The sequence below is a fragment of the Mustela nigripes genome, chromosome 13 (genome assembly GCF_022355385.1).
Source record: "Mustela nigripes isolate SB6536 chromosome 13, MUSNIG.SB6536, whole genome shotgun sequence".
In the NCBI taxonomy this organism is placed as follows: domain Eukaryota; kingdom Metazoa; phylum Chordata; class Mammalia; order Carnivora; family Mustelidae; genus Mustela; species Mustela nigripes.
In genome coordinates, this window is record NC_081569.1 from 27,193,704 (window position 1) to 27,216,210 (window position 22,507).

Sequence of the window (22,507 nt, forward strand, 5' to 3'; positions counted from 1 at the left end):
CCCCCCCCCCCCCCCCCCCCCCCCCCCCCCCCCCCCCCGCTCCCACCGCTCCTCTCCTCTTGCAGTTTGAGATCCGGCAGCTGCGGGCACACCTGGCGCAGCAGGACCTGGACCTGGCTGCGGAGCGCGAGGCGGCGCTGCAGGCCCCTCACGTGCTCAGCCAGCCGCGCAGTCGCTACAAGGTGGTGGAGGCCGGCACGTGGGCGGAGGAGAGGACAGCCGAGAGCGTCGTGGAGGAGCTGCAGCCTTCGCCAGGTGAGCCCAACCCACGGCCCCCACGGTCCGGCCCGGCCCCAGCAAGGGCTCTGTGCCGAAGTGCCTGCGTCTCGGGGAGACTGGGGCGGGGCTCCGATGGCGGGGTGGAGGGTGCAAGACAACCTTTCTGAGCCTGGGAGCAAGCATTTAGCCAAGATACCTCGACCCAATCTCCAGACGATCCTAGTGACTTGTACCCATTTCATGCCTGTGGGTCGCTGGTGTGCTTTGCATGCGTTATTTCCCCGGTCCTCCGAGCCAATAGGAAGTATGACTTGACTATTTGTGGATGAAATAAAAGTCGTAAAGGCGCATCACCAATAAATGGCAGAGCTAGGCTTCAAGCCAGAGACCTGAGACCCTTACTGGACCGCGCAGCCCTCAAGGGCCCAGAGAGGAAGTCCAGGCCTAGGGCCACGGCCAGTACGGCCCAGAAACCTGTCTTGGCACTGGTAGTGAATGGATGGATGGCGGGTAATGTTAATGGAAATGGGAGCACGGGGCATGACCCAGGACACTGAATAGAAGGCCGGCGGTGTCACCTCAGACCGGGGACTTAATCCTCTGAGCCTTGGTTTTGCTAGCTAACAAATTCGAACAATGCAGAGCTTTCCTCACAGGGCTGTTGGGAGGCTCAGGAAAGCCTGTGCACGTGGCCTCCGGAGCTGCAAAAAGCCCCACAAATGCCAGGTATTGTTTTGTGATGGGGTGAAAATACCAGCACTTGGGGACGCAGATGGGTCAGGTTTGGGTCTTCTCAGGCTTTCAGGAGGCTATGTTCTCACAGGCTCAGGCCAGGGATCTACCTCAGCTCAGTGGCATCGGGAGCCAGGCAGGAGGCAGGATCTGTGCCCGCCTTAGGGCCCCAAAGGGATTCTGAGTGCTCCCAACACAGACCATCCCCCAATCAGGCACATTTCCTGTTCATGTCTGAGTCCTCCCTTCCTTACTTGCACCTGAAAATGTTACCACTAAAATGATGGGTAAGGGGTTATTTCACGTTACTAAGAAATTCTTTTAATTATGGACCTCCCCTAATAATTCAGAATAATTCACCTTTAAAGGTAAAGGTACTAAAGTTTATCAAACCCGTCCAAGGGAAGTTTTCACAGTGTGAGCTGGTTGAATCCTCACACTTCCTTTGTCTCCTGTGGAGCAGGAAACTCAGGCCCAAAAAGGTCAAAAGAATTTCACAGGGTCACACACTGGAAATGATGGTGCTGAGCTTGGAACCCAGGCTGTGGGACCCTAAACCAGAGCTTGGTCAAGGGCCCCTTCACCTTCCCATGCCATGTTCCCCTTGCCAAAACAGCCAGGCAGGGCTGGGCAGTTGGGAGGCGGGAGGCTGGAGCCCCAGACTCTGCTACTCCACAACTCTATGACTTGAGGTTTAGTGTTCCCTTCTGTAAAGTGGACTCACAGCTCCAGCTCTGACTGCCTCTAAGGAAACATGAGGAAGCTGATGGGTGTGAGGAAGCTCTGGAGAAGGCACTGGGAATGACTTTTGTGGAGTGGAGTGATTGCTATTATGATCTTCTGAGAGACCTTCACACCTCAAAACTGTAGAATTTGAGCACTGGGAGAGACTTCTTGGAGTCCAGCCGACACACTAATCCCATCTAAAACTCTTACTGGCCTCAGTTTACCTTCCTTTAACAGTAGGTGTTCCAGCCTCCCAGGGAAGCCCACACCAACTCAGCTTCAAATGGCTCTGCTTATTAGAAAGTAGTCTTCAGGCACACCTAGGTGGCTCAATCCACTAAGCGTCTGCCTTTGGCTTCAGGGTCCTGGAATCGAGCCCCACAGCCAGCAGGCTTCCTGCTCAGCGGGGAGTCTGCTTCTCCCTCTCCCTCTGTCCCTCCCTGCCATTCACGCACACACACTCTCTCTCTCTCATAAATAAAATCTTTAAAAAAAAAAAAAAAAAAAAAAGTAATTCTCAGACTGAGCTGAGGTCTTGCCCCTAGGTACCTACCTCTCCCACTTGGCTGCAGTTTTTACTCATTGGTGTGGGCTGAGGCATTCTTTCATTTTATTCTTTTATTGAGGTATATTTGACACAATGTCACACTAGGGCATCCTTTTGGAGACTGGCCGCTAAGTGTTTTCTCGTCCAGGGACTGTCACTACATTTCTACACCTATCCTCAGGGGAGAATCTCCCCAGGTTTTTGCTGTTTTGTCCCTCCTTGAACATTCCACTGTTTTGGTTCTTCTTGGAGTGATATCCAGAACAAAATGCAGTTCTTGGGAGCTGCAAGACCAGGGTGGAGTGCTAAGGGGCCACTCTTGCTTTTCTGTTCTGAACCAAGACCCCTTAGATGTGGCTTCCAGGTGGGAAAAGAAGGAGGCAGAGTAAGACTGGAGAAAGCTGGGTCACACTTGAAGCCCACTTAGGGTCAATTTGATGTCACCAACCAGGATGTCACTGGTTTGTGCTCACCCTCTTGGGGGTCAGAACGGGTTGGGGGGGGGTCTGAACATGGCACTCAGGCCTCCCAGAGAGATGCCAAACCTGTGCCTCTGGGAGCAGCTGCAGATGCCCCTCCCATCTAGTCCTGGACCCCCACCCTGGCCTCCTTTCTCTCTCCTGTGAGACCCCCACCGCCCCCTCTTTGGATGCACACCTGCCCTCCACCAGTCCCAGTCTGTGCCGCCTGCCCCATACATTCCCCCGTGTGCCTCTTGGGCCACCTCCCAGCCAACCTCTAGAGCCATCAGTAGCAAAGCCAACACCTCTGAGGCAGAGGGCAGAAGCGGGGGAGGAGGGCAGCAAGTGGTGAGGGTGATTCACAGCCTCCTGTGGGCCCAGGAGAGAGGGCATCTCCCGGCTGATTTCTCTTTGACCAGGAGCTATGTCCAGGGAGGGATTTCCATGACATTAGAATTATGGCCAGCAAGCTAGGGGTGCTCCAGGCCACTCTGGGGATGGAGAAAGGGCAGCATTTGTTTCTTCTGATGACCATCAGGCCAGTGAGGGCTCTGAAGTCCACCATGTCACAAGCGTGCACAGGCAGTCCGGGGATTAACCTGCAGAACTGAGCAAGAAGTGACAGGAGCTTGGGGAGGAGGCCGTGTTTGCTGCGGGAGAGCAGCCCCAAAGGGCGGGCAGAGTGCCGAGGGGTTCCTGAGGTTCAACAGTTGTCAGCAGGTCAGACCCAGACTAACGCCGACCAGCTTCTGTTTAGACTTGCTCTAGCACAAATCATTTTTAAAACCCAGGCTGCAAAGTTCCAGGCTTTGGGGCCTGCCAAGTTCCCGGTGGCCCTGTGTGGTCATTAATACTTCCCTCCCAAATTTATTAGTCTTGAACCTAGCCCATAATTTATGAATTACACCCGCCGGTGAGAGTGCTACAGGGTGCACTGTATATCACGGCAAACCCCAGAGTCCCTCTGTGCTGCCCTGGCGCTCACAGAAACCCTCAGAGTTGCCCCAGGCCAGCCGGTCTGGGCTTCCCCTCTGCCAAGCAGAGCTGGCTCTGATGTGGACCCTAGGAGGGGGAGGCCCATGTGCTGTGGAGACCAATTGGGGTTTCTGCCACCACTGGCCTCCTCATGTTCCTCAAAAAATTAAAAATAGAACTTCCATAGAATTCTACTTTGGGGTATTACTATCCAAAGTAAACAAAGGTACTAACTTAAGAAGTTCCCTCACCCACATTCATTTCAGCATCCGTCATAATAGCCAATGTAGGGCAACCACGTGAGTGTCCAATGGTGGATGGATGAAGTAGATGGGGTGTATATACAAGTGGAATACTACTGGGGGACCCTGAGGATCCAGAGGATCTCCAGAGCTGTCGAGCTGGACCAGGAGGTCCTCGCATGAAGTAGTGAGGCAGCTGTCAGGGCAGAGTAGGCTACAGCAATCCTGAGGAAGGTACGAGAGTGGAAAACTCAGGCTGGGTTTGAATCTCAGCTCAGCCTTGAACAAGTGACTTAACCTCTCTGAGTAGGACTGGCTTCATGGTTGGGTGACCCTGGGTGTCCCAGCCTTGAACTTGGTTCACTGCTCTGCTGTCACCCTCCTGAAATTCTTAATGCTTTTTTTTTTTTTTTTAAATGTGTAATTGACATATAGCATAGTACTTTCAGGTATACTGTGTAACGATCCCATACTTATTTATATGGCAAAATGATCCTAATAAATCTAGTTAACATGTTACAAAACAGTCACAAAGTGTTTTTCTCTTGATGAGAACTTTTAAGATTTACTCACTTAGCAATTTTCAAAAATGCAATACATCACCACTAACTGTAGTCACCGTGCAACATCATATCTCCAAGCTTATTTATTTCATAACAAAATTTGTACCTTTTGAATCCCTTCACCCATTTCACCCAGCCCCCACCTCTAAAACTACCAGTGTGTTCTCTGTGTCTGTGAGCTCCGAGTTTCTTGTTTTTGTTTAGTCTTTAGATTCCACATAGGTGAGCTCATACAGTATTTGTCTTTCTCTGCTTGACTTATTTCACTTAGTGTAATGCCCTCCAGGGCCATCCATGTTGCAAGTGCTGTGATTGCTTTCTTTTTTTGTGGCTGAATAATATTCTGTTGTGTGTGTGTGCATGCGTGTTGTGTGTGTCCATATATACCACATCTTCATCTGCCCACCACTAGACACTCACGTTGTTGGCTGTTGTGATAAATGCTGTAATGAATGTGGGGGTGCCTCTTCTCAAGTCCGTGTTTTTGTTTACTTTGGATAAATACCCCAAAGTGGAATTCTTTTTTTTTTTTTTTTTAAGATTTTATTTATTTATTTGACAGAGAGAGCTCACAAGTAGGCAGAGAGGCAGGCAGAGAGAGAGGAAGGAGGAAGCAGGCTCCCTGCTGAGCAGAGAGCCCGATGCGGGACTCGATCCCAGGTCCCTGAGATCATGACCTGAGACGAAGGCAGCGGCTTAATCCACTGAGCTACCCAGGCGCCCCGCCAAAGTGGAATTCTATGGAAGTTCTCTTTTTCATATTTTGAGGAACCTCCATACATTTTCCATGTGGTGGCAACAGTTTGCGTTCCTCCAACAGTGCACGAGTGTTCCTTTTCTCCATATCCTCGCCAGCACTTGTTGTTTCTTAAGGTTTTGATTTTAGCCATTCTGACGAATGTGAGGTGATATCTCATTGTGGTTTTGATTTACATTTCCCTGTGATTAGTGATGTGGAGCATTTTTTCATGTGTCTGTTGGCCATCTAGATGACTTGTTCGAGAAAAATATCCAGATCCATCCACTTTTTAATGGGTTTGGTTCTTTTTGCTGTTGAGCTGTAAGAGTTCTTTGTACATTATGGATATTAGCCCCTTATCATATGACTTGCAAATATCTTCTGCCATTCAGTAGGTTGACTTTTTGTTTTGTGGACGGTTTCCTTTGCTGTGCAGAATCTTTTTAGTTTGATGTATTTCCTCTTGTATACTTTTACTTTTATTGCCTTTGCTTTCGGTGTCAAATCCAAAAAAACCACTGCCAAGACTGATGTCAAGATGCCGACTGCCTATGTTTTCTTTCAGGAGTTTTAGGGTTTCAGGTGTCACATTTAGGTCTTTAATCCTTTTTGAGTTAATTTTTGTGGTGATGTAACATAGTGGTCCAGTTTCATTCTTTGGCATGTGGCTGTCCAGTTTTCTCAACACCATTATTGAAGAGAGTGTCCTTTCCCAATTATATATCCTTGGCTCCTTTGTCATAAAGTCATAAATTAATTGGCCACATATGCATGGGTTTATTTCTGGGCCTTCTTGTTTTTTGAACAAGGGACCCCACAATTATGCTGCTGGTCCTGTCTCTGAGCCCCAGTTTTTCCAGAATAAGAACAGCAGCAGAAGCATATCTTCTCTAAGAAGTATTGGGCTTTTGGTCATAGACACAGCCCTCATGCATGGCACACAGCAGGTGCCTTCCTGTGAGGGCTGCTGAGGCATGGGCAGCAAAGTGGAGTTAGGAAGCAGAAACCCCAAACTAAGAATCAGGGCTTCCGTCTGAGCATTGGGGGCTGTGTCTGCACAGGATGTGGGGTCCTGGCACCCCACCCCACAGCACAGCTCCTCCCACCCCCTCCAGGGGCCCCAGCTGACTCACACCCTTTCTCTCAGCCTCTGCCTTGCCAGGCAGGTTGGGGCTCCGCCCAAGGGGCAAACACAGATAATGAGCGTTGCCATGACCAGCACTCCAAGGGCTTTGGGCGGATTAGTCAGGATGCATTTGCAGAATGCTTTCACCCCAGGAAGAAAGGCGCCAGGCAGCCAAGAGCAGCTGCAACAGCCGCCACAGAAGGCTCAAGACTTTGGGGTCTGGGGGCACCTGGGTGGCTCAGTGGGTTAAAGCCTCTGCCTTCGGCTCAGGTCATGATCTCAGGGTCCTGGGATCGAGCACCACATCAGGCTCTCTGCTCGGCAGGGAGCCTGCTTCCCCTTCTGTCTCTCTGCCTGCTTGTGATCCCTGTCAAATAAATAAATAAAATCTTAAAAAAAAAAAAAAAAAAAAAAAAAAAAAAGACGTTGGGGTGGGTTGGGAACACCGTGGGCCAGGATTCAGAGGGGTGAGGAACAGCCCCAGGCTAGACTTGACATTCGTTATCTCAGTAAACCTCACAGCTCACCAGCATCCAGGTGTTTCATCCGCATTTTACTTGGGAGGTAGCTGAGACTCAGGGTGCCTAGGGATCTGCCTGGGACCACAAGGCGGCGGGTTTGTCCGGGAGCCTATGTCCTGAGCTCCATCCTCAGTGTGGGGTGGCTCCTCTGTGGTCCTGGGGTGCCTTGGGGCTGAGTCAAGACAAACCCTGGAGCAGGGGATTATTCTTAGGTGAAAGGTGAGCAGACCCCCTGTGGAGGCTCAGTGGTGTCCTATTCCTTGTCACAAGCCTCTGGACTTGCTTCCCCTCCTTTCCCCACCAGTCACTAGTGTCCAGGCAGGTACCAGTGACCGGGAACAAGGCTGTGTGTTGTAGGATGACACGGCCTCACAGAGGGTGAGGTGGACGGTGCCGGGAGACCCTGCAGGCCTCTGACCCAGACACGGTCATCCGTCCTACCAGCACTATCGAGTGGAGGCTGCCGTGTGCCAAGCCCTGTGGGGAGTGCGAGGAAGATGCCAAGTAAGATGAGGCCCCTGCCCTCAGAAGCTCTCAGCCCCTGCCATGGGTGGGGACATGACCCCAGCCCAGTTGGTCTGTTCTGGAGAAGAGAGCCTGCTTGAGGCAGAGAGTGGGGAAGGCTAGCGCCAGCATTGCTAGAAGAGTCTGGGCAGGCCTTGCTTTCAGATTTCTTCTTTTTAAGATTTTATTCATTTATTTGTCGAGAGAGAGAGAGAGAGAGAGAGAGAGAGCACAAGTAGGCAGAAGCAGAAGGGAGAAGGAAGCTCCCCTCTGAGCAGGGAGCCTGATGCAGGACTCGATCATGACCTGACCCGAAGGCAGATACTCAAACATCTGAGCCACCCAGGTGTCCCTCAGATATGTGTCTTTAAGCTCATTCTGAGGCCCCTGTGTGGGTCCAGGTTTGGAGCAGAGAGAGCACATGCAGCCTGGACAAACGTGCAGTGGCCACCTGGGTGAGATCCGGGCTCAGTGTCATACATATCCACAGAGCTAGTGATCCCATTCATTAAACCCGCAGCCGTGACAAGAGTCCAAAGGGGAATGCATGAGGTCTGACCTACAGTTGGACCACTGGACCACAGCAGAGGCATCAGGGGTCCCTGGACTAGTCACAGACTTGGTAGGAGTTGGGCTGTTGGTAAAGAAAGAGAGCACCGCGTAATGACCAGGGTCCCAGCCTGGGTGGGCAAGGAAACCATTCACCAGAAGGAGGTGGAGGGAGAAACTGAGCTCTGTTGCAGACATGATGCGTCAGAGGTGGCTTCAGGTCCTGCAGGAGAAGTTGTCTCGTTGGCCAGATCAGCCAAGAGCTCAGGAGAGATATCGGGCCTGGCCTAGCTGGTTTTTTTCAATGGCGTGGATGAAGATGGGTCATCCTTGGTTAGCACGGAGCTAGGAGGAAGCTTTGATCCCTGCACTGAACCAAGATTAAGAGTGCTCCAGAACATACCAGTCCTCCATGGGGGTGACCCAGCCAACTGTGGTCAGGGCTTGGTGTGCCCTGCCACCGCACCAAAGCCCTGGTGGCTCATGAGTCCGCAGAGTAGGGCGGTCGCTGTATGCACAGGGAAGGCACTGGGCTGCATGAGGGGGTGATCTCGCCAGAAGATCTGGGGAAGGACAGGTCTCCTGAGTCACCCTGGCCTCGCAGGGCAGAGGTGAGGATTAAAGAAGCGTGGTGTGTGCCAAAGCCAAGGTGTGGTGCTTGAAAGGCACAGTGAATGCTAGCTCCCTCCTGGGAAACAGACAGTGGTTTCCCAGAAGAGACTCTCAGGAGGGCTTTTTAAGGATCAGAATGTCTGTCACATAGATGGTGAAGAGCAGGAGTCTTAGCCCTGGGACCTGTGAAGGCAGGACCACTGTCCGCAAGGCTTGATTAAATGAAGATGAGCTGTTTGACCAAGGCATGACACCCTGCGGAGGCCCTGATTGTGTGCCTCAGAGGCAAGGAGTCCTGGCCTGGGTACCCCGTGCGGGGTGGGGCACGCTGAGATCCTACTGAGCACAGACAGACAAGAAGCTGCCCACAGCTGGTTATCCCAGCTGTTCAACAGAGAGGTGGGCGCTCCCTTCCAGGTACACAGGCCGGGGTAGAGAGCCCCCAGCAGGAGGAGTGAGCGATGCCTGCCCAGGTATGCGGGCCACAGCCTGGGACCTCTGGTCCCCTCCCGCACTGGTCTCACCCCTCTTGGAGCTGGCGGAAGTATCGTGAGCCCTCCAGCCAGGCCACATTAGGATCTGCTCCTCGAGAGCCTCCCCAGCCCCTGGTGGTACAGAGGAAGAAACTGGGGCCCAACAAGGGAATACGGCCGGCTCAAGCTCTCATGGCAGCAGCACACACGGACAAGAACTAGGATCTGGCTTATTTTGTTTTTGTTTTTTTTTATTAAGATTTGCGGTTTCCCTTTTTATAATTTTTTTTTTTTATTGAAGTGCAGTTGACTCACAATGTCGCATTAGTTTCAGGTGTACAACAGTGATTTTACAAGTTTGTACGTTGCGCTGTGCTCACAAGTGTGGCTGCCATCTGTCACCATACCACACAGTACCACACATACACACAGTATCATCGACTGGATTCCCCGTGCTGTACCCTTCATTCCATAACCAGAAACCCACAGCTCCCACCCTGCTTTGCCTGTTTTCCTATCCCCCAGCTCCTCCCATCTGGCGGCTACCAGTTCTCTGTATGTATGGGTCTGTTGCTGCTTTTTGTTTGTTTATTCCTTTGTTTTCTGGATTCCACCTGTAAGTGAAGTGATATGGCATTTGTCTTTCTCTGACCTAGCATGATACCCTCTGGGTCCCTCCATGTTGCCTCAAAGAGCATGATCTCATCCTTTTTTGTGAACAATATTCCAATGTGTGTGTGTGTACACGCGCGCACAAGCACGCGCGCACGTGCGCACATTTCTGTGTACCACACCTTTATCCATTCATCTACGGATGGATACTCGGGTTGCTCCCATATTTTGGCTATTGTAAATAATGCTGCATTAAACATAGGCGTGCATGTATCTTTTCCAGTTAATGTTTTCATTTTCTCTGGGATCAGGTGGTGAAATTGTAAGGTAGCTCTGTTTTTCACTTTTTGAAGAACCTCCATACTGTTTTCCACAGTGGCTGCTCTGGTTTGCATTCCCAACCAGCAGTGCATGAAGGTTCCTTTTCCTCCACATTCTTGCCAACACCTGTTGTTTGATTTACGTTTCCCTGATCATGAATGACATTGAGCATCTTTTCATATGTCTGTTGGCCATCGGGGTGTCTTTGGAATAATATCTGTTCAAGTCCACTGCCCATGTTTTAATGGTGTTTGGGTGGTTTTTTTGCTGTGGTGGGCTATGAATTTTTATATATTTTGGATATTAGCCCTTATCAAAAATAATTTGCAAATATCTCCTCCTATTCAGTAGTTTGCCTTTTCATTCTGTTGATGGTTTCTCTTGCTGTGCCAACACTTTTTAGTTTGGTCTAATCCCGGTAATTTTATTTTTTCCTTTGTTTTTCTCAATGTTTTGAGAAAAACATTGCTATAGCTGACATCAGAGAGATTTCTGCCTGTGTTCTCTTCTAGGAATTTATGGTTTCAGGTCTCATATTTAGGTCTCTCATCCATTTTGAGTTTATTTTTGAGTATGGTGTAATAAGGCGGTCCAGTTTCATTCTTTTGCATGTAGCGGTCCAGTTTTCTGGGGTCTGGGTTTTTCTTCTTCACCCCAGGCCACCTTCTATGAGTAACTTCCTTGGGATGAGTTCTGATGTGTCTGTGGATAGTTAATAGTTCTGCCCATGTATACAAGGACCCCTCAGCCAAGGCCGAAGGATAATCCCAAGGGAAGTGACTAGAACCTCCTGTCTGGCCCAAGAGACCTGGTGCCACCAGCTCCTCTCACTGCTTGCCAGGAGCAGCTACACCAGCCTCCACCTACTTCCCAGGGTGACCTGCAGGGACAGAGAGCATTTACCACATGAATTATGAAGAGCCACAGAGAACTGTATGGCTGTGTGATTTGGAGGGCGCATTGCTGCCTGATCCTGGACCCAGGCCTAGGTCCCTCCCTCAACTCAGGCATTAATGCAAAACACATCTCTTACTGAAGGCATTTTAAGGTCAAAAGAGGGCAAAAAAGGTTTTAAGAGCCAGGTCTATATTTGTCACTACGCAGCCTTCCAGGGTCTGTGCTGATTGGCTTTTGGAGGGATGTCAGGTGTGCCAGGGAAGGCAGCCACAGAAAGCATCTGGCCCATTCATTTGCAGACCACCACTCCTGGGAGAATCGCCCAGGGGGGTGGGCTCCCGCAGACTTCTGTAGGAAAGGAAGGACTACACTCCTGTGTGTTGAGGGCGCAGAAGGCTGTGGGCCCGAGCCCACTCGGGAAGTCTGACATTTGTCAGCCTCTTTATCCTCCTTAATGGGTAAGCGAACAGAGGCTTAGAGAAGACCATTTAGCTAAAATGTGGTGGGGCTGAGGTTTGAAATTAGGTCTGATTCTAGTACCCTTTCAGGACGCTAGGACTCAGGGTAGACCAGTTGCTAAAGAGCAACCCCTGAGCTCAGTCTGACAAGTTGACTCAGTGGAGTCAAGGGTCCTCGTTTTGTCACTCTCCAAACCCTGCCAGGTTCCTCCTAATTATCACTTGACCCTTATCCCTTCTCTCTGTCTCATCAGGCATCACCACCCGTCCCCACCTCAGAACCTGTCATCCTCACCTGGGCATCATTTCTGATCTTCCTGCATAAAGTCTGGCACCTTCTGAACTACTCTCCCCACAACCTTGGGAGTGAGTCACAGCTGGCCATGTTCAGACTTTCCTGTCATTCTTCACTGTCCTTGGGAAAAGGCCAAGCTCCTTGGGATGGTTTTCGGGGTCTCTGGTCATTTGCTTTTCCTCCCAATCTCAGGCCACTTGGAATTTCTCACTTCTTTCTCCCACTCCTTCTTTACTAATACCAAGAAGATGAACCAACATTTCCTTGAGACTCTCGTTCCTGTGTTCTCTCCTTGGACGGCTTTACACCTTGTCGTGCATTATTCATGCAATAACGAATTACTGAGCGCTCACTGCTTGCTAGGAACTGTGTAGGTCGGGGGAGGGGGAGGGAAGCGCAGCCCCCAGGCCATCCCCGTACCGTGTGGGAGACAGGGTCCTCTGACGGACGAGCCAGCAGGCTATCGTGAAGAATCGGCCCCTGCAGCTGGCTGTGTCGGGCCACTAACAAGGGTTTGAGACTTTTGTACGAAGGACAGTGTTTCCAGACACCCTGAGAGCCCCGGGTAGACTCAGAGACTTGGGCCATCCAGGCAGGAAAAGCCCTGGGCAACTATTTCCTTATCCCTCATCTCAGAGATGGGGAAAATGAAGACAGAGAAGGAAAAGGCCCTGCCTCTGTCCTGTGTCAAGCTAGATACTTCATGAGGACCTGGGTCGCTGATGCCCAGTGCAGCCCAGTCCTGGGGCAGATCCCCCACTGAGGACTGGGAAGCTGCAGAGAGCTCCAGGAAGACCAGGGCCTCCTTCCGTGGTGATGGATAGGGGTGGGGGTCTGGAGGGAGGGACACAAACTGGCCACAGCCTGCTCTCAGACTCTCGGCATGCCGCCACGCTGCCCTTTCTGCTTCCTCTGTGAAGGTGCCGCAGTGAGAGATGACATGAACAGCTACGTCAGCCAATACTACAACGGGCCCAGCAGTGGTGAGTCTGTGTCCTGGACCATTCTACACACACCAGACCCCTGTGGCCCCACGCAGCCCCTAACATTGAGAATGGGGATAGCTTGGCCTGGCGTGCCCATCCCTTGGTGCCCGTGGGCCCATAACTGCAGACAGAGTTCAAGGTTCAAGTACCTGTAGCTTTGGCTCCCAGCTCTGTCCAGTGCCGGGGCTATGGATGTGAAGGTAGGAGTGCTCTGTGATCACTAATGAGGACAGCATGTGGGACCCTCATGTGGAAATGGGGCTGGAATCTAGAAATCTAAGAGACCTCAGTGCCTCTCAACCCACGCCCCTCATGGCATGAGGACGATGGGGTGAGGTTAACAGCAGAGTTGGGCTTGAGAAGCAACAGTTATGGGGTATGTCCTTGCTTGATTTGTTTCATTCGTGCTCTGGAAAGAAGTCTCAGTGGTTCTCATTTGTGGGCACGGTTGAGTTTTACAAGAATACCCCATTCTCCTTAGCCAATGTCTTGAGTCTCATAATTTGTCTTTGACAGTCCATGAACCCTCATATACTCCCTTCTGAGGCTACAACAGTGTTACATTGTGTGATGTATAATACAGTGGATTGTTTCCTTGCCTACAGTGTCATCCCGAAAGAGCTCTTCTCTCCTTCTCTTTCAAAGCTGCATCCAATCTGCTGATATCAGAGACCACCATCTCTAGCTCAGACCCCCAGTGCACTCTCCCCACCACTTTGGGGAGAGACCTTGCCCCACTACACCCACTGTCATGCAGCCCCTTGGTACTTCCTTAAAAACCTTCTGGAGTGTCGTCTGTCCTCACCCTACAAGGCATCCTACAGGGGTGATGCAACCTGCTGAAGCCACAGCTCTGATCATGTCACTCTCGTTTGGGCCCCTTTTAAAACTATGACTCCACCATGAAGCCCAGATTCTAATCCTGTGCCTCAGGCTTTCTGAATTAGGATAAACTAGGCTATGCTGCAGTGGCAGATAATCCCAACATCTCCGTGGTTTAAATCAAAACAGGTCCTTGGCAGATGAGCCAGGGACGCTGCTCCCGGGTTGTCATCTTTCCTCCATCGCCTGGGGGTGGAACAGCTACCCTCTGTTCGAAAACACTGCTCACTGCAGGCAGAGCACGGCTGTGTCGATTGCCACCGCTGATCAATCGCACGGATCATTGGCCAGCACGTGTCACATGTCCAGAGAACGTGGCAAGAGGAGGGCAGGGCATAACCCTCCCTGGGGCAGGGCAGCAGACGCAGGCAGATGGGACGGCAGAGCCAGACCTCCCTGCCCCCCCCCCCCCCCCCCCTCCCTGTAGAGCTTGCGCAAACTCCCTGCCTGCCATTTGGGTCAGAGCCGCCCCCAGCAGGGCCTACAGAGGTGTAGCAGAGGCCCAAATGTGACCAGCATCCCCTCCTTTGTTGCAGACAGTGGTGTCCCAGAGCCCGCCGTGTGTGTCGTCACCACAGCTGCCATAGACATCCACCAGCCCAATATCTCCTCCGACCTCTTCTCCATCGACGTGCCCCTGAAGCTCAGCAGCAATGGCACCTGTGCCAGTGCCACGTCCGAGAGCGCCTCCCGCTCCGCTCGCAGCTCCGTCACCCGGGCCCAGAGCAACAGCAGCCAGACACTGGGCTCCTCCACAGACTGCAGCACCGCCCGAGAGGAGCCCTCCTCAGAGCCCAGCCCCTCTCCTCGGCCACTGCCGCCGCCACCCCAGCAGCAGATGGCAGAGGCCACGGTCCAGGACCTGCTGTCCTCCCTGTCCGAGGACCCCTGCCCATCCCAGAGGGCCTTGGACCCAGCCCCTGTCACCTGGCCCAGCCCTGCGGGCTCAGCCCAGACCAGCCCTGAGCTGGAGCACAGGGTAAGTCTTTTCAACCAGAAGAATCAGGAGGGCTTCACAGTCTTTCAGATCAAGCCTGTCATCCACTTCCAGCCTGCTGCACCCACGCTGGAGGAGAAGTTCAGATCTTTGGAATCCAAAGAGCCAAAGTTGCACAGGGTCCCTGAAGCCTAGAGCCTCCCGGTGGGCAGGGTGGGAGGAGGGCAGAGAGTGATCAGGATGCTCTCCTAGGGCCCCGGAGGCCGCCAGGGGCCACACGCTGGGCCCAGGAGCCCACCTGGCCTCCCTCAGGTGCTGCCTGCCTCCGGGGAGGTGTCACCAGGCCAGGGGGCCACATGCCTCAGACCTCAGAGCCTCGAGCTGGCATCTCCTCCGGCCCTGCTCAGGGGAGGGTGGTGCTCCTGGCTGGGGTCTTTTTAAACCATTTTTACAAAACCAGCCTGTGGCCCAGCTTCAGCAGGGTAGAGCGCAGGGACCAGCCCCGCCTCTTCCGTTGCCTTCGTTCCTGGCTCCCACCCTGGACCCCTGGGAACAGCACTGTGAGCAGGGGCTATTTAGCCCCACCCCCAAGCCGTCTTTTCCCAGAATCCTGGGTGGAGCCGACACAATCACAAAGACCACCATCTGAGCCTCTTTCGTCCGCCCTCATTCTTTCATTTGGCATGAGCATTTCGGAGTCTTTTCCAGACAAATCTAGTTTTCACCTCCATAGGACATAAGGGAATGAACCTGGAGGGGGGTGGGAGGGTGACAGCGGGTGGGGACAGCCGTTTTCCAATCTTGGCTTTAATAATAAAAACCAACTGCACTGAGACATCTGGTTGCCTGAGGTGTTCCTTTGCAATTGCTGGCCCAGGTAAGAAGCCAGCACGACTCTTCTGGGTTTGGGTTGGCCTGGCCTGATGAAGAGCCACCCAGGGAGGCCCCAGCCCCCTCCCACTGCTTCCAGGTTTCTCCAAAGAAGGACCCGTGGACCCCAGGCGGGAAGCTCTCACACTGCCTGGCCAGGCGACTGCGCCGATCTCTCCCCCCAACTCTTCACCCCCCTTCATCTCCCCCCCACCCCTTCATCTTCCCGAGGAAATAGCTCAGAATTCTGCCTTCCTTGCTGAAACTCCCACACTCAGCTCCCTGAGCCAAGACTCCATTTCTTGGAGTCTTCAAATTCCACAGGTCCAGGGCTGAAGGCAGTATCTTGCCCAAAGCCCGCTCTGCCTTCCAGGTTCCCAGCTGGGGCACCATCATCCACCCAGCCATGGCGTTGGTGTCTTTGACTCCCGTCTCATCCCTCATAAGCAGGCATGAAGCCTGGCCATTCTGACCCTCAGGGCACCTGTCTTAGACCCCATTACAGCCTTGCTGAGGCCCAGGTACAGCCTCTGACTCCACGTCCCATGAGTAGTTCCTCCCAAGCTGAACCTAATCGGTGTTCTCCCTTGCCAGAGAGCCTCCAAGGGGTTCTGTGTTTATAATCCCTATGTTTTCTTTTGTATTTACACCAAAGGGCAGACTTCATTTTAATTTCAAGGGCTCCCACTGTCCCAGCTGAACTCAGAATGGTCACAGCCCCTTAGCTTATTTGTCTCTCTGGCTACCCTCCCAACCTGTTCTTTGTTGCCTCTCTCTTCGGGTGCTTCTGTGTCTCGTTAGTCTCTCACTATAGGTCAGGGTGTCCTCGGGGCTTCTGTGGCCCCTTGCTCATTGAGACAGTGCAGTGATCCCATGGCTTGGCCAGCAGCATCTGCTTTCCTGCCTGCCTTCCCTTGGTCCTCAAAAGTAGGGCTCCAGAGCCACTTGGGAAAGATAGCTAAATTGGAAGATATTTCCACATGCGGGCAAAGAGCCACACCTTGATTCACGGGGAGATGAGCAGTTTGCACCCGAGCCTTTAGGGGAGAAACTGGAGGCATTCCGAGTCACCAGTGGCGTCATTACAGCTTCCAGTACCGAGCACTGTACGAAGACCTCTTCTCGGGCTCCTTGAATCCTGCCAGCAATCCTGTGAGCAGGTATTTCTAGCCCCATTTTACAAATGGAAGAACCTGGGGCTAAGAGAGGTTTAAGAGACTTCCCTGAGGTCAGACCCTAACAGGAGAAGCACCGGAACTGGAGCCCACACTCACCTGATAGTGTGCCAAGCTTTTGGAAGCAAGGTGGTCACCTGATGGGTGTGGAGGGCATTACTTGCTAATCTCTAGGCTTGCTAATCTCTAGGGCGGAAGCCACAGGGGCCTGTAATTAGTGGTCTGTGTCTGCTGGGCCAGAAACGGCTGCTGCCTTCAGCCAGGCCTAACTTACTGAGCTCCCACGAGTCTAGCTCTGAAGCTCATGCTGGCTACTCCAACGGGCTCAGGAGCCTGCCCTGCTCCAGCACTGAGACCCAGCCACCCGCCAGCACTCACCTCTGCTCTGGACTTCTCCAGAGAAAACCACAGGACAGGAAGAAGGGCAATGGAGTAAGAGGCTAGGTGAGTTGCACCTGCTCTCTGCCTCAGTTTCCCACCTAGAAATGGGGTTTACAGAAGAGCTCTACTTTTTGAAAGCTGATTTCTGAGGGAATTTACAAACCGCTGTGATGTGAAATTCTGCCTGAGCACTCGATGTTGGCTGGTCCAGTTTAGACTTGCCCCATGAGCCAATTAAAACAGGACGACAGAGACCAAGAGGTGGTCCCCAGCTCTCAGAGGGCAGAGTCCACAGTTAGAGTGTGGGAGGCTGCACCCAGTTAGAGCAAGCCCCTGGCCTGCCTGGGGACAGGCGTGGAGTGGAGCCTCAAGGCCTGGAATGCAGGAGGTGGAGAGCTTTGGCTCTCACTGCTCCCCAGGGGGCCATAGCCTAGCGTTATGGCTGGTGGGCAGCTGGTAGTCTGTGGAGATGGAGCCTGAGCACTCCCTGGGAAGTTTGCAGCTCTGGGAAATGGCTCCCTGTTGTTCGTCTGCCTGCTAACGGTCCCCACTCACTCTGGTGCTCTCCCACAAGGCAGGAGAGCTTGGGTAACAGCCCCTGTATCCTGTAAGCCAACAAAGGGGGGTGATAATAATGACTCTCCTGTATCCACTTCCTGGTGTCACAGGTGCTCTTTGCCATCTTCCCTCTTTATCACAATCTGCAAAGTGGGGCTATTTTCCCTGCTTGCCAGAGAAAACAGGCACAGGATAATGAAATGATTTGCCAAGGACACAGAGCTAAGTGGTAAGCGAGTGGCAGGATTCAAACCCAGGTCTATCTGGGTGACATGCCATGACGGCTATGCTGAAATGAGCTTCCTGGAATCAAACCAGGTGTCATCAAGGGAGCCAGAGATAAAAATCAGGACCCTGGCCCCCAGGCCATCTATCCATCAGCCCACACAGCCCCCTCGGTCTAGAGGGACCAGCCTACTGTGTCTTCAGAGCCTGGTGGCCTCTCTTACAGAGCCAGACTTCCCTCTCAGCCTTGCCCCTGGAGCTGAAGAGGAGCCAACCCCATGGCCAGGGTGCCACCCTGACTGCCAAATCTGACAGCAAGGACAAGGTTCAGAGCTAAAAGTGCTATTGGTCACCTCACAGCGGAGCTGGGCTAGAGCCCTGCGGACCTGGTTCAAAGTCTCCCCAGGACTGGGGACCTGTAAGGCCCTCCCTGAATGACGTACTGGCTCCCCTCCAACCAGCCCCTCAGCCAAGGCCCTAAAACCCAAACCTTGGCTTTTCAGATCAAGTCCACGACTGTGAGATTTTTCACAGATCCTGCATGATCAGAGGCTAGTGGCCTGGAATTCTCTTTAGCATGGTGGGCCTTCATTCCATCCACCACCACAGCTCAGGCCCTCCTTTCTCACTCCAGGACTACTCTTGACTGAAGCTCTTGTCCTGGGGCTGCCTCCATGCTCCTTTCCAGGGACAACTTTCTCATTTCTAAAGAGAAACACTAGGAGTGGGACTCCCCTCTCTGAGCTATGGGGGCCTCCAATGAGATCAGGTCCAAGGAAGCCTTCTTAAAAGGAGAGTATCTTACTAACTAGTCAACAGGGTACTTGTGTGGAGTTGCCTAGCAAGGACACTCAACAACTCCAGGGACTGGCACGGCTAACCCCAGCTTTTGAATGGACTTCTCAGGGCTGGAGAGAAGTCAGGATCACTCCGCCATCCTTTACCTCAGGCGCTGTTAGGCACCTAGGGTGTCAAAGCCCAGGCACCTGGATCGTCAGCCCAGCCCCGTTTCCATTTATGTGGCTCCAAGTGAATCCTTGGGCCCACCCCCCCCATACGGCAAGAATAATAACTCCTGAGCCCCCTGCCCCCATGAGGGTTGCTGGGATAGCTAATGACATAATGGAAGGGAAATCCCTTTGAGAATGTTTCAAGGGAGACACAGAAACCATCCTTATTAATAATAGATGCCTGGGGTGTTGCACTGCCTGCCGTGTTCAGCACTTCTGGGGAAGGCTGTGCAGGAGATGCTTAGTTATTTCATTGGCTGCTGCAGTGTGTGGTGTGGGGAGGATGGTAGTGGGGTGTATGGGTGCTGGGACATGAGGGCCCTGCCCCCAGCCCCAGTGGCCAGCCAAGACACTATCTGCTCCTCCGAGCTCTCCCTGCTGGCAAATCCCCACTGGTTCCTCTGTAAATAATGCCTTGGAGTCAGCCCGAGTTAGGCAAGAGAGCACTGTTCTCCAGACAGGAGGCACCTTACCTGCCTTCCTCTCCCTTCTCCAGTACAAGATAAAAGCCTTTGTTTTTCTGACACAAACTGAGCGAGGTTTGTTTTTTTTTCTCACGCCAGCACTGAAAAGTTTGGTATCGTGTCCTGGTGAAGAGTTAATTCAATTATCCAAATAAAATGATGAAACATTTGCTGCTAAATTTATTGCAAGCTACCAAAGAGACGATGCTAGCATAATTTTATGCAGAGCCCTAGGCTACAGCGTAGCCGAACAGACTGCCTATTCATCCTGAATAAGCAAATGAAATTGACTACCCTGGAGATCAATCAGGACATTAAACACTGTGATGAATGTGGAAGAATTCTTCAGTGTCTGAGATTTACTGGGCACCTTTCACCAAGCGCTCTAGAAGCCTCCTCAGCATCAATTAGGCTTCATAACTAGGTAGGTTCACCTCTGCCTCTGCCGCATAAAGAAGGGGCGTGGGGTTCTGGGAGCCAGTTTTCCTCCATGTTCCAAAGGGAGCCAGTGTGCAGACCAGATCCAGATTCTAGAACAAAGACCCCTGCCTCCCTGAACAGAGTGGTTCAGAATGGAGGAGTATCGGGCTAGATGGGGACCCAGGACTGGGGGCCAGGGTCTCTCTTGTTCTTGGTGTTTCTGTACCTTGTCCTTGCTGGGCCTTCTGCCTGAGACACACTTCTTGATCGGTTGTTTTGGCAGCTTCTTCTGAACCTGGCTGAGCAGCCTCATCTCGCCTCTCCATTCAGCTTGCCTCAGCCAGGCTGCATTCACTAGGTATGTTCACTGTGATCCCAGAGTGGACAGGACATGTGGCTGAGAGTAGATGTTGGCCTAGGGTCACCATGTACTAGCTGTGAATCCATGGGCATGTGTCCTAAGTTCTGCAGGCTTCTGTGTTCTCATCTGGAGAGTGGGGACTACCGCTACGCCTCGTGGGGTGGGAGGCTTGAATGAGCTAATGGATATAAAGGGCTCAGTCGAGTATTGTGGGCATAAGCAGCTCTCAAAAATAATTTTTGTATCTACCTAACTAAGCTGTTTGAGATCTGCCAACACATTCACAGGGGAAATCTGATGACAGTTTGAGAGATCACTAAGTTCAGTTTGCCATTTCACAGTCAATGAAAATGAAGCCTGAAGGAAGAAGCATGAACAGGCTGCCCCTGAGGCAGTGACAGAACCAGGATAAGAGCACAAGTGTCCCTGGCACCAGCCAACTCAGTGTCCCCAGGTCCCAAACCCCAGTGGTCCCCATGCAGCCCCCACATTGGCTGGAGGTGGGTGTACTAAAAGTCAGTAGGAAACCTGCCTTCCCTCCCACAGCCAGCTGTGGGAGACACAGGTGAAACCCAGGTCAGTGAACCCTCACGAGGACCTGGCCACTCACCAATCCAGGCACCATAGAAAGTAATATGCCGTTTCCTTCCCAATAAATTCCCAGTTCCACCTCTGTACCATGCTTCTAATGACAGGCTGCTGTTCTGAGTAATACCAGCCTGAGAGTCCTGGAGAAGCTAGGAGATGCTGGGAGGCAGCCTGGTATGGTGGAAAGGCCAAGTTCTCCAGACCTGGTATCCCATCCAGGCTGCACATCTCACTGACTGTGCCTCTCGGGTCAGTTACCTCTCAGCCCGCCTATTCATCCAGAAGGTACGGGTGATGATATCCATCCCTATGATGATATCCATTTAGGGCTCGTTGTATCAGAGAAGGCTATATAATGCCCCTAGTAGATTCTTAATAAATAATATTTGCCAAAATATTGGTTTGTGTTCTAGTTTTACCATTTGCTTTATGACTTGGGGCACTTCTGAGGGTCTGATTTCTTCACCTTTCCTACCCTTTCCACCTCTGGCATGGTAATTTACATGAAAGTGTTCTATAAACCAATAGTTATCAGCAACTTTTCTTCATTTGAGCTCCTCACAAAACATTTTTTAAAACCTAGGGCTATATGAAATTGTGGCCGTATATCACCCGATACGGGCTTTTTACAAGGTTTTCAGTCAAGCCCCCTTTAAGCCCCCTCAGCAACAGCTAACCAAATCCATCTGTTGTAATCAATAGTGTTCTTAGGGTTTCCCAGCCTTTTAAGCCCACTTTTATGTAAACCAAAACAAAAATCCCTCGTGAGAGACAGCGTGAAATGCAACCAAGCTGATGATCCCTTTCAAAAAGACAGCCAAGAGCACTTATGGTTGGGGTTTCAAGGCCTCCAGTGCCCTGCAGACACGCCCAGGCGCTGCCGGCAGTGAGGCTCCCACACCGTCCCAGGAGGAAGGGCCCCTACTCTCTGCCAGCCTCGCCCACAGCGCTGGACCCATTTCCAGTCTCCAGGGACTCATTCTGTAACCAAAGAGCTTTCAGCCAAACCCATCAGGGGCATAAGGCCAGAAGATTCCTGCAACAGCCTCCCAATGCCTTCCGCCCTCTCCTCCCTCTAGCCATCCTGTGTGCACCACCAGCTCAAGCTACTCCTCAAGGTTAGGGTATGGGACCCTCCTCAAAAAAAAAAAAAAAATGTCAATCTCTCCCTGTTGCTAGGAGGCTGCTTATGACTTCTTCAGGTGGCAGTCAGGTAGCACTTATGGAACATTCCGGATATACAGACATATTTAATTCTAACATGCAAGCAAGGAACAATTAGCAACTATCAGAAGGTATTTTTAAGAATTCAACACATGTCCACTGAACAAAAGCTGCAGGGAGTCGTGTTGCTTACCTCCTTAGTTAATATCCGTTTGCTACTTGTTATTTCACTTTGGAATCTGCTTAAATTCCTAAGACAAGGGATAGCAGCCACCAAAGTTTGAGGGGAAACAAGTGTGCAAGACTTAGGATTGGGAAAATTCTATTAATTTTCCCCGCAAATCAGAAAAGGCTTTTCACAGTATCATTCCTGGTCTAGCTCCTGAAATGGCAGTATTCCTTGAAGGCAAAGTTTGAGAACCACTGACCAATGGGGTAAAGGCCAAACTGCTCACCTAAAAGTCAGTGGCCTCCACCCTACCACCCTCAGCCCCCAGTTTCTGCCCCTCACCGCTTCAAGCATTCACATGAGCTGTTTCCACATCTGCCCCACATGTAAATATCAAAGCCTCCATGCCAGAAGGAATGACTGCGGCTGGCCCACTAAGGGAGCTCTCTCTGTATACACTATTCATACAAGTCTCCTTTCTAATCACACCTTAAATGCAAAATCTTGGGGGCAGGGCTGTGCCTTCAAAGGCCTGTGTTCTCAGAGACCAGCAGGGTGCTGCTTCAGGACAATGGCTGGGCCAGACTCCTGCAGGGCAGAGATCCACACAGAAATACGTTAGCCAGTGAGTCCAGCAGGGAATATTCCCCCACAGTACTGCTGAGAACCAGGACCACAGAAAATGCTGGATGTTGTGCTTTCTCAACTACTGAGAAGCTCCAACCAGACCCTCACTGGGTCTCAG

General features: G+C 51.9%; 1 protein-coding gene across 4 annotated transcripts in view; it reads left to right on the forward strand.

Moving 5' to 3' along the window:
• TMEM266 (transmembrane protein 266) overlaps window positions 1-15,132 on the forward strand; it is a 112,631-nt gene extending 97,499 nt beyond the window's left edge. For 3 of the 4 annotated variants that reach the window (XM_059371760.1, XM_059371759.1, XM_059371762.1), the window contains 3 exons: window positions 66-255; window positions 12,493-12,555; window positions 13,977-15,132. In XM_059371760.1, the coding sequence (XP_059227743.1) occupies window positions 66-255; window positions 12,493-12,555; window positions 13,977-14,572 (849 nt within the window). In that variant the 3' untranslated portion in view covers window positions 14,573-15,132. The remainder of the gene's footprint in view (window positions 1-65; window positions 256-12,492; window positions 12,556-13,976) is intronic. The other variant, XM_059371761.1, reaches the window with a different exon arrangement.
• The last annotated feature ends 7,375 nt before the right edge of the window (window positions 15,133-22,507 follow it).